Source organism: Lineus longissimus, chromosome 3, assembly GCF_910592395.1.
Source record: "Lineus longissimus chromosome 3, tnLinLong1.2, whole genome shotgun sequence".
Classification (NCBI taxonomy): Eukaryota; Metazoa; Nemertea; class Pilidiophora; order Heteronemertea; family Lineidae; genus Lineus; species Lineus longissimus.
In genome coordinates this window covers 13,698,113-13,710,980 of record NC_088310.1, presented here as the reverse complement: position 1 = coordinate 13,710,980, position 12,868 = coordinate 13,698,113, and the positions used below count along the sequence as shown (strand labels likewise).

General features: G+C 40.4%; 1 protein-coding gene across 1 annotated transcript in view; it reads left to right on the top strand.

Annotated features, from left to right (window-relative positions):
* The window catches only part of LOC135484794 (uncharacterized), a 266,119-nt gene that overhangs the window by 108,501 nt on the left and 144,750 nt on the right, over nucleotides 1-12,868 (top strand). Inside the window, exon 10 of the mRNA XM_064766477.1 lies at nucleotides 1,699-1,905. Coding sequence (XP_064622547.1) covers nucleotides 1,699-1,905 — 207 coding nt within the window. The remainder of the gene's footprint in view (nucleotides 1-1,698; nucleotides 1,906-12,868) is intronic.

Genomic DNA, 12,868 nt, shown 5'->3' with positions numbered 1-12,868 from the left:
GTAACATGCAAAAGTGTTCCATAGGTAAGTATGAACTAACAAAATGGCCATTTCTTGTAAGGAAATGGGCATTTTGTATCCTTGTGCTGTACAACCCAGCCTGGACATACCACAGTTGTCCATGGAGAAGTCTCATCCTCTCTGACACTTCTTTTATGTAAAGCTACCGATACAACATACTGAACTGGGGATATCTTCCGTTGCCTCCTGTAATATTTACATACCATGGCTGATTAGTTCAATCATATTTCATCCAGCTGGCAGCTCTGCATTGGAAATTTTAGTGATATAACGTGTTCTCTTGACCTTCAAACAGTAGTATAAAGCCGATATTTACTACTTTACACCCTCACTCCTATGTTATTAGGTCATCCAGCTGAGCGCCAGGCCCTTGGGCCTCTTGTTTGAAGAAATTACCCATATCTATTCAAAGAAGTAATTGTTAATAGTAAATATTTCTCCCAAATTTGTTTGCAGTCTCAAAAAAAGATATCTGAGATAAAATTATTTGTTGACAAAAAAAAAGTGTAAACCGCAAGGCTCCTGGACAAAGACTGCGCTGTTACTCTTCAGTACGTTCTCTATGGACAGAGACTGGAGAGCCAATCACCATGCATGGAACGGATACATATGCAAATTAACACCTGTTTCTTATCATTATGACAGTACATTTTTGGCTCACCGTGGGGGAGTATACAACACCGCAGTGTCCGTCGTCTGTCGTCGTCGTTGTTCTATCCCGTTTCAAAAACACCAGCACGTTTCTTAACCGCTAGGGCTATGAACTTGAAATTTTGTACACAGGACCCTCCAGGTCAGGTGACCTCTTACAATGAATTTCAGTGAATTCTCGTTTTCAATAACATATTTTTATGGTAGGTGCTCCTGGCAAGGCTACAACACATATCATACAGGTTTTTGGTTTGACCTAGTTTTCAAGGTCACAGAGGTCAAATGGCGTAAATTGGCCGTTTGTGTGTAACTATGGCGCATTTCTTGACCGCTAAAGCTATGACCTTGAAATTTGATACACATGACTCCCTATGTCATATAACCGCTGACACTGAATTTCGATTATGACCACCAGAGGGCCAAGACTACAAAATGTAAAACGTGCGATATCTTGCTTATCAGTGACTTGTTATCAATGATATTTTTTTGGTAGGTACTCCTAGCAAGGGTACATCACATATCCTACAGGTTTTTCATTTTACCTAATTTTCAAGGTCACAGAGGTCAAATGGTGTAAATTGGCTGTTTGAGTGTTACTATGGCATATTTCTTAACTGCTAAAGCTACGAACTTGAAATTAAGCATGCATGACCCCCTACGTGGTATAACCTCTGACACTGAATTTCGGTGTGATCAGATTCTCGACTTGACCACCAGGAAGCCAAAAATAAAAAAGGTAAAAAGTGCATTATCTTGCTTATAAGTGACTTGTTTTCGATGATATTTTTATGGTAAGTACTCCAAGCAAGGATATATCACATGTCATACCGACTTCGATTTGACGTATATACTATACTTGTAGCATTTTTCTTAACCACGAAGAATGGCTAACCACCAAATACCTATCTGGTGAGCACAATGGCCCCTGGCTGTGTCATTCACCATTGCCGTACTTCAACACTATGCTCATGAGGGTGGGGGCATTCAGTTGTGTGCTCACACTCACATTATTGCTTGTTTTTTTAGGTGATGAGGCAATTCCGTGAAGGAGGTTACAATACGTTGGTATCTACTTGTGTCGGAGAAGAAGGCCTTGATATAGGTGATGTTGATCTTATAATTTGCTTTGACGCCCATAAGAGTCCCATACGCCTGGTGCAGAGAATGGGAAGGACAGGGAGGAAACGGAAGGGAAGAATAGTAATGTTGGTGACAGAAGGAAAGGAGGAAATGGTATGTTTCACACACAATACCCTTTGCTACTGTTGACCCAAAGAGCGGTAGGCCGACCTGTGACAACACGCCTTAAAGGCAGGAGGTTGGGGTTAAATTTGTCATCTTCATGTGACTTATATGCACAGTTAGGGGATTGGGTTTTTGATTCAGCATTAAATATATTCCTTCAAATCGATATGCCCGGACTTATTTCCAGCTCGGCTGACAGTCAGCAGAGCTGGTAAAAATATATATATATAAAAATATGCATGCAGTGTGCTCCACAAGGCCATTTGTCAGGGTGCCCCTCCCCTTTCTTGGCAGCTTACCACCCTACCTTGCAATAGAATGTTTAAAGGGTTTCTACAGTGCCATCCTACCTTAAATTGCTGGCCACCCTTTCTTGTGTTGCACACTGGCAAAACTTCAACTTTGAATAACAAGGGTACCACCCCACCTTTAGAAAACCCTATGGAGAACTCTTGCATTAGTTCAATTTTAGCCACTATAGGGAGTTATTGGGCCCTGAAAGTTGAGAAATGATTCAAGATACCCCGCTTTGACATCATAGTTGTGCAGTTGTATTCTGCTCACACATCAGTCCTGAAGCAACATGTAATAGATGCCAACCCCATTGTTTAGCGTGAGAACAAATTTAATAGTACAGTACAACCTTTCTATTGTGGACACTCATGAGATTGGGTGTTGGTGTCTGTAATGGAGAGATGTCCTTGATAGAGAGGTTATGCCATTATCGTCCAATAGGTTGATTGATGTGTATGTTCCATGTGGGGGGGGGGGGGTCGTGAAACCTACATATTCCATTCAGGAAAGGGCATTTTGATAAAAACAAATCGGCTTTGATTATTATTTATTTTGAAATATTTTTATGTATCATTTATGTGTGCCCTCGAGATTACTTCATCTTAATTCCTTAAATCAGCGTCCATTCTTAATTAGTTGCATAAAAGCATTTTAATAATTAGGCTACTACACACCATGCTTTATTCTTTGTAATAAGACACACAGGAACAAACAACTCAGTAGTGTGCAATTATTGTCCCCCGTCACTCAGCAGAGCGAAAGGGGGACATGAAAATACTCTCCATCAATCAGTCTGTCAGTCTGTCAGTTTGTCGTTCTGTCAGTCTCTCTGGGCACTTGTGAGTGCGATATCTGGAGAAGTCAGAGATGTAGTAAAGCCAAATTTAATGGGCGGGTACATATTGCCATTAGTAAGAACCCTGTCGAAAATTAGGTCACTGCGTCAAATCCAAGATGGCTGCCACCTTCCATGTTGAAATCTCGCGAGTGCATTTGTGAGCGCAATATTTGTAAGGGGCCGTCTCCAAATTGATTTCGTTTCAAACGGGTTTGAAACGTATCTAAGATCGTTTGAAATTCGTTTGAAATGTGAACAATAAAAACGCACCCAAACGATCTTGAAACGTTTGTAAAACGATTGTCAAACGCTGGCCCTACCCTTTATTTCCCATTTCATATCGCGTTTGAAAGCGCACGCAATTTCGTTTCACCCTAAACGAACTTCGTTTGAAGAGCGTTTGAAATTCGTTTGAAGAACGTTTAGAAAAGCGTTTCGTTTTCGTTTCGTCAAAAACGGCATTGCACCATTTGTCAGCAAACGCGTTCCAAACGCTTTTCGTTTTCTTTCAAATAGTTTCCGTGAAAAAGAAAAATTCCTGCCGTTTGTGTTCAAACGTACTCCAAACGGCTGGAGTAATCGTAAAAAAATCATGAAAATAGCGACCTGTGCAAAATGAACGGTGATTTTTTTCTGCTTCGATTCTAAAATATTTGGACAATAGTGCTCTGGGATGCCAATTCAGTGACCACATTACGTTTGCTTTTCAAGGCTTAAACACTGTTTCTTTGTTAGAAAAATGTAAAAAGATTCGATGGCGTGCTTTTACTGACGTATTCATTTTGGTCGGGACAAACTGTGCTGCCAGGAAATTTGTGATCGCATTTATGTAAGTTTTCCAGCTAGCAGTCATCATGGTAGTGTTAGGCCTGCATTGATGTGGAAGGAACATGGAGCTAGTAAAGTTTGGCCATAAGTTTTATATGATGTAAAGTCCTTTTTAAATCAAATGATAAAGAGGCAATCATTGAACTTACGCAAAATATTGTAAACATTGGAAGACATATGGATAGACAACTTCAAGTATAAAATTCCTTGATTAAGTTACTTGTTTCGAAGAAGAGGTTGATAGGGAATTGAAATAGCGTTTTATGGTCTCTGTAATATTGCTTTCATGAAATATTATGTCATGTTACAAGTGCTGCACCAAATTCGTGTGTGACAGTTTCGACTATTCCTCCGAGGAACATGGATGACAAAGCGTGGTTGAAGGCAAAGCAGATCAACAAGGCTATGAAGGTATTGAAGATGACGTATGCAGTAGAGGTATTTTGTTTCAAAAGAACCCACGGACCACTTCATGAACACCACATAAACATCCTTCAACTTGTCTGACATTTTCTGTGGTGTTTCAGAGTTCTTTTGAAGGGTGTTTTCTGAGGTGTTTTAGGGATTATTTTTAGTAGAGTTCTAATACACGGCAATCCCCACAATGACATCATCGATATTCCCATGAATATTGATGTTACGGCTTTTTTTCAATGCCCTTAACTCTATAACGTAATCATCTTTTGCAGACGTATTTGATTTTTGCTGATTATAGGCCCCAGATTCTGATCATTTCGGTGCTTTTGAAGCACTTTTTGGCTCCGATAATTAACGTTACCAGCCGGCGAGGCCGGAATTTTGTCAATCACGCATACATTAGCATGTATTAAGCTTCACCCTCGTTTTGTTAAAGTCATCCTCATGGCCGATCCCGCGCGCTGTCGAGTATGCTGAGCGAAGAAAACGGAGAACTGTGTGACGGTTGAAAGTAGGAATCAGAACTAAGAGCCGTAAATGCTTGTCGATGAACTATCATGCCCATCTTTTTTTTTTATATATATGTAAATTTATTAATCAATCTTATGATTAAGAGGAGGCATAAAAAAAACAAGATGCTTAACACTTATGCCCCCTCATTACACTCTTTACAAATTACATAAAACACAAGATGGACAACTGTAATTGACCGAGGTCAGATCGAGTAAATCTGCGTGTTCTTTCAATGTAAGTTTGAACTACTGAAAATATAGATATATTTGTATCATGGGAGTAAGCCTCGTTACCAAAAAGAAAATCCTGTACAGTATACGGTAAAATTCTAGGTGGAGGAAATCTATCCTCGAGTTCAAGTACCAACTGATGTCTCTGCGCAGTATACCGAGTGCAGTGAAAAAAGTAATGATGTGGATTCTCAACTGGCTTGTCGAAACAATAATTACAAGACGGGTCAGCAATGACATGATTTATAAATAAATGATAATTCAACCCACTGCAATTAGTTCTTAATCTACAGTGATATATATTCCTCTCTCTCGTTGTACCAAAGAAGTACCAAGCTGGGGGTTTAGGTTGACAAAACATATGACACAACATTTTTTTGAATATTCCAATTGAGGGCGCATTTCTAACTTCGCTTGGTAGACTATTCCAATCCCTGGTTGTAGCGGGAAAAAATGATCGATAATAATACTCAGTCCGGCACAGAAATGGTATAAAGTCATCTTGATTACAAAGATTGTATACATGATTATCACCCACCCTGGGAGGTAATAACTGTCTCAAATAGGTTGGTGTTTCGCCATGAATGATTTTGTAAAACATAACTAATCTATGAATCTTTCGACGATGAATAAGCATGGTGTAACCCGATTCTAAATAAAGATCTTCACTGGAGCAACTCACGGTAGCTCCAGTGATGATACGTAAGGCACTGACCTGCACCTTTTCCAAATTAGTTGCTAGGTAATCAGGAAGACCATCCCATACGACGTCGGCGTATTCTAAAATTGGTCTAATATAAGAGTTATACATTATTTCTAATTTTTTTCTCTGTACTTTATATTTCAAATTCCTCAGTATTCCAGTACGGGTCAATGCCTTTGTTATAATTTGTTCAACATGATCATGATAAGTACAGGAATCGTTAAAAATCAAACCTAGATGCTTGTGACTTGTTACAAAATTTAAATTCTCACCATTCAGAGACAAAGGAACCTGCGAAGCTACATTCCTTCTACTCATGATCATACATTCAGTTTTATTTGCATTAAAAGTAACTTGCCAACGGTTGGCCCACAATGAAAGCTGATCTATATCCCCTTGCAAGGTATGATATAAATTAGGTAAATCCTCAGATACTAAAAATTGAAATGTATCATCCGCAAACAGGCGTAAGTTGCCAAGAATGTCGTCCATCATATCATTAATAAATACCAAAAACAAGAGCGGTCCAAGGACCAAACCTTGGGGAAGACCCGCTGTTACTGCTTTCCTAGTTGAGGCTGCACCTCCCAAGACCACACGCTGCTCTCGACTATTGAGATAATTTGAAATCAAATTCAAGAAATCTCCAGCTATCTCCAGTTTCCTTATGTTATATAAAAGAGCTTTATGTGACACTTTGTCAAATGCCTTGGATATGTCAAAGAAGGTGCTGAGTACTTCATTGTGCGAGTCCAAACCCTGAAGAAAAATATGATTTAATTCTAAAAGTTGCATAACGGTGGAGTGGTGAGGTAAGAAACCGGATTGATAAATCGATATATTTTGATAAATATGATTGTATAGGTTCTTGTAAAGTATCTTTTCAAATATCTTACTAAACGTACACAACAATGACACAGGTCTATAATTGTTTGCATCCTTCGGATCACCTTTTTAGCTCACCTCTTAGCAGAGGTGAGCTTATCCCATACCGTGGCGTCCGTTGTCCGTCGTCGTCGTCGTCGTCCGTCGTCCGTTAGCAGGGCACGTTTCGTAACTGTTAGAGCTATTGAGTTGAAAATTGGTACACATGTACCCTTATGTAATGACACCTTGGAGACCAAGTTTCGGTCCGATTCGTTTCATGGTTTGGCCACCAGGGGGCCAAACGTTAAAAGTGAAAATATGCAATATCTCCCTTAATAGTAGTCGGGAAATTTTGAAAAAAATATGGTAGGTACTTCTAGCAAAGGTGCATCATATATCCTCCGGGTTTTTGATTTGACCTCCTTTTCAAGGTCACAGAGGTCAAATGGTGTAAATTGGCCGTTAGGATGTAACGATGGCACGTTTCTAAACTGCAATGACTATTGATACCAAATTTGGTACACATTTACCCCTTGATCCTCTTCCCACACATCTTCTTAAAGAGGATGCGATTGCTGAAGCAATTTCTCCTGCAATCTGTAAGCTTGTAAACTCGTCAATTTTATCTGGTTCAGTTCCGGATTGTCTCAAATCAGCCAATGTCACGCCAATTTTGAAGAAACCTAGTCTACAAAGGGAGGACCTTAAAAACTACCGGCCTGTTTCCAACCTAAGCTTCATCTCCAAAATTTTGGAAAGGGTAGTTGACCACCAGTTACGTGACCACATGTTCGAAAACGAGCTTTTCGAATGCATGCAGTCGGCATACCGGGCCAACCATAGTACCGAAACAGCCTTGGTCAGGGTTATGAATGACGTCCTCTTGGCACTAGACAAAAAGCAAATGGTTGGTCTGGTATTGCTTGATTTATCTGCAGCATTTGATACTGTCAATCACTCGGTTCTCCTTGATCGTCTACGTGACAGGATCGGTCTGCATGGTACCGCTTTGGAGTGGTTTAGGTCCTACCTGACAAACCGGTCACAGAAGGTTATAGTTAAAGGAGAGTCATCTTTAGCTTTCAAGCTAGAGACAGGCGTTCCCCAAGGATCAGTCTTGGGCCCATTGCTTTTCAGCATTTACATGGCTCCACTGGCTGATACGATTCGACGTCAAAGTATACAGATTCATTTCTTTGCTGATGATACTCAACTCTACATATGTTTTGAGCAGACCGATTCAGTACAGTCAATCGGCAAACTTGAAGCCTGTATTGCGGAAGTTCGCCAATGGATGGCACAAAATTTCCTCAAGCTAAATGACGACAAATCAGAGTTTCCTCTGATTTGTTCGAAGCATCAAAGGAGAAATTTTGCTGGCCATCCAACATCTGTCAAGATTGGTGACCAAAACATTGCTGCAGTCGCTTTGGCTAGAAATATAGGCGCGTTGTTTGACGAACATGTCTCAATGAACCACCATATACGATCTATCTGCAGGTGCAGTTATTATCACCTGCACAACATTGGTCTGATCAGAAAGTTTCTGACCCCTGATGCAACTGCTACGCTTGTAAATGCATTCGTGACATCCAAATTTGATGGGCTGAATGCACTGCTGATTGGTCTACCTCAGCAGAGTGTTGCTTCATTGCAAAGGGTCCAGAATTGTGCGGCGAGGATGGTGACTGGAGTTGCAAGATCAGATCATATTTCTCCCATTCTCCGTGACCTCCACTGGTTGCCCGTAGCCAGCAGAATTAAATTTAAAGTTCTGTTGTTAACATTTAAATGCATAAATGGTGTTGCGCCAGTTAATTTGCAACATCTTCTAACAATGTACAACCCGTCCCGATCATTGCGTTCCTCGGACAGACTGCTGCTGGTGCAACCACGCAGCAGGATGGCTTCCTCTGGAGACAGGGCTTTTGCTTGTGTTGCGCCGCGCCTGTGGAACGGGCTACCACAGGAAATTCGTGCGAGCAGCAGTATCCTTGTCTTCAAGAGAAAGCTGAAACCTTTCCTGTTCTCTAACTAGGCAGCAGTCTGTCAAAATGGCCAGCAGCTTATATTTTTTTGATTGGTTTCTCTGGTGTCTTTGATCACGTTTTTTTTTGTGGATATAGGCACCTTAAATCCCAAAATGATTGATTGATTGATTGATAGTCAGGTGATCTCAGGGACCGAAGTTTGGTGCTATATGATTCACCACTTGACCACCAGGGGGCAAAATCCAAAAACCTTAAAAATGTGATTATTCCTTAACTTCTTGCCCGATTGCCACCAATTTGATATCATGGGTACATCTAACCACCATACAGTATATGTCACACAGGTTTTTAATTTGACCTTCTTGTCAAGGTCACAGAGGTCAAATGGTGTAAATTCGCCGTCAGGCCGTAACTATGGCACGTTTCTTAACTGCAATGACTATTGATCACAAATTAAGTACACATCTACCCCTTGGTCAGGTGATCTTAGGTACCGAAGTTTGGTGCGATCTAATTTGCCGTTTGGCCTCCAGGGAGGGGGCCAAATCCTAAATTCTTCAAAATGCCATTATTCCTAGTAATGACTTGCCCGATTGGCACCAATTTTATATCATAGGTACATCTAATTCTAACAACCATTCAATGTGTCACCCGGGTCTTCTTTGATTTGACCTACTTTTCAAGGTCACAGAGGTCGAATGTACTGTAAATTGGCCATTTTGGGGAAATTGTAATTGCTTGGACCTACATCAAACCTAACACTACATGACACAATACCATGCTCTTTATCCATCTTTCCTCCACATGAGGTGAGTACAATGGCCCTGGCCATTTCATTTATAAATAGGGATGCATGAGGAAACCAGCCCTGTAAAATATTTAGTCGCCCGCCAACTTCTAGCACCCCGCTGATACTACACAGTGAAGATCGGCATATTTACCTTATCTACCTAATGGCCAGCGTAACCAGTGATAACACTCGGGCCAGAATCATCATGTGATCATGACTAATTTACTGTGATGAGGCAAAATTAGAAGTAATTTGGTCGACTACAAAGCAACCAGGATGTGATAGCAAGATCGGTTATGTAACAACATATGTTGACCTCAGCCTTTGGTCGGGCAACTCAGCAGGAGGTTACCTGGCTCAGATAAGTTGAGAGCTAAAGTCAATAAACTATTCCTCAGAAACTCTCCCCTCATCAAATATCCATCCCCCGGCATCTAAGGCATTTTCCATTAGTTGGTGGGGGATGCTTAGGAGATAATTTTTACAGGGCTGGTTTCCTCATGGACATTGGCCCTTTTCCACTGCGTCGGATAAATGCCTCTGTTTAAGCAAAGTCCAAAAAGCTTTGCCAAAATGGGTGCCAAAATATTAGCTGCTTCCACCAAGAATAAGGGGCAAATACCATCAGGACCATATAGGCCTTTTTCGTATCCAAATGTAATATTTGATCCAATACTTCCTTTTCAGTTATTAAAAAGTCTGAAAGTGAGTTCTCCACATTGGGATCGGGATCGGGAAGATGCAAATCAATATCATCAACTTTCGAAAAAAATACAAAGCAGTTATTCAAGATATTCGCTTTACCTTCATCATCAAAAACTAAGTCATCATTGGTGTCCCTTAGGGCTGGTATGTGTTTCAACTTTTTGTGACCGTTTGACATAACAGAGCCTACAATTTTCCACCACCCTCTATCAGACACGTTACCGTTATTTATGCTCTCAAAAATAGAATCATAATGATTACGCTTAGCCCTTCTAATTAGATCAAATGTTTCATTTCGTTTATGCTTGAATCTTGCAAAATCATCGTGGCTTCTTGACCTCTTAGCTTTACGAAACAACCTATCTCGAACTTTCATAGCATATTTAATTTCAGGTGTAATCCAAATTTTATCCTTACTTGATATCTGAACACACATAGATGGGATGCCAATACGTGCTACCCGAAGGACACCTTCAGATAATTGTTCAGTTATATAATTAACAGAGAAATTCTGTTCAAACAATAAATGGAGATTATCACTCATGAGTTCATCCCGATAACGATCCCAGTCAGCTGACCTGAACAGCCAGACATGGCGCGGATGCTTTGTATATTTCATTCTAGTTTGGACAGTGGCTATCACTGGGCAGTGATCACTACAATATTTTGGGCAAAACAACACAACTTGAGACAGACTGAACAATATCATTACCGCATATTAAAGGAATGATCAAGGTTTCCAAATTAGCAGTTACCCTAGTTGGCTCTGTAACAAGTTGGGTCAGAGCGAACATAGATATAGTATTTTTCAGATGTCTCAAATTAGGGTTTAACAAGTCCTCATTTAGGTCCCCTACAATAATGATGTTATTCGAACCATACATGTCTACGACATTACTAATGTTATTGTTCAGTCTATCCCAGTACTCGACCCGCAGGGCGGGGTTACGATAAACTGTACCAAGAATACAAAACCAGTTTTTTATAAACAATCTTACACCATAACACCTCAAGCTCGTCATTTTCAAAATGTACTAATCTCTCACAATTGATAAACTCTTTAAAATAGACACAAATCCCACCACTACCTATACAATATCTTTACGATGAATGGTATAACTATAACCCTCAATCAAGATATCATCAACCGCTACGGAATCATCAAGCTTGGTTTCATTCAAAGCGATTATATCTGGTTGGTGATCTTGAGCTTCTAGTTGATCAATTTTATTCCGAAGACTATTTATGTTCAAATGATAAATAATTAGATCAAGTAAGGACTCAATTGGACCAGGATTCAGCTCAATATCACCACTCAGATACAACGCAAGTGCACAAAGATACATTGATGAGTAGAACAACAACACACATTTTAACAAAAATCCAACACCAGTAACCACATTTATCACAATAGAATTGGATCGACAAACCACGTTAAATCCACGCGCATCAAAGTTTCCTATAGAAAATCTGTATTGTTCTACAGAGATACCCATGAATGGGAAGAAAATTAAACAAATTAAGAAAGTCTCTCACAAATGGGAAGATTAAAATTATGAACCACCTCATTACGCTGAAAGTTCTAAGTGCGTTAGAATGATGAATGTAATCCAAACGTCTCTAATCGACCCGATCCACCCGAGTCAGCTGATCGACACGTAAATAAAGATTGACCTGCATGTGCCCTGCCATCACTGAGGTGTAACAAAGTTAGAATAATAATTGACCGAGTCGTGAATGGTTACTACACTAAGTCTACACGTCCTTGCCGGCGCGGGGCTCCAGAAGCGAACGAATGTTTTTTATGGCTGACAAGTAATTCGAGACGTTGCACACAGATCCTGTCTCCTTGACTTTATAAACCACCCTGCCGTCAATCGTCCAGACAGCCAAGATCTTCTTCTTCTTTCTGAGACCGATTAGATCCTTTTGGACGCTGTACCTCAGTTTGGTTAAGTCCTCGGAAATGAATACAGTCACGTTTGATCCTTTGAGAACCGACTTGCTTTGGTATACTATAAATCTCCTAGTGTTGTATCGTACAAATTTGACTATTATCTGACATGTTTGCTTCTCTTGGTTAATGGCACCCACAATGTGGGAGCGAGAGATTGCCATCACGTTAAGCTCGATAAGCAGATTCGTATTGATGAAATCGATAATATACATATCCGTATCATATAATTCCTTATCTCCCCGTTTGACTTTAGGAATAACCTCGATAGGTACGTAAGAAAAACGCAGTGAGTTCCGTCTGCCGTAGGCCTGAAGTTCGTCGACTTTCTCTTCTAGGGTGACCGCTCGCTTAACGGCCGACAGCGCGTCTTCCTCAGCTTTACGTGCACGTTCCTTGAGCTTCTTATTATCCTTCAATGCCACTGTCAGCTTATCGTTTACATCATCAACGGTCTGCTTCAGCGGCCGAATGATTTTCTCAATGCACTTAGACATCATGTCCATGAGCTCAGCATCAGAACGGGCCATCTGCACGTCCGCCATTGGTTCCCCTTTAGAAGCCCCTTTTGTAGGTCTCGACATGGTAAGGGTCCTACGAGAGTATTATACAGTACAATACTATATTATGCTACCAAATGTTCTTGGCCAATAGCGTAACTCGATTCACATCATGTGATTTCAAGTCATCACATCGTATCGGATCCAAAAAAGCAATAACGGATCCAAAAAAATGTCGTAACGGATCCTAAAAGGTTTTAATCCAATCAAAATGATTGAAATTGTTTCATTATTTTCCTTTGGATTGATTTCTTTGCCAAG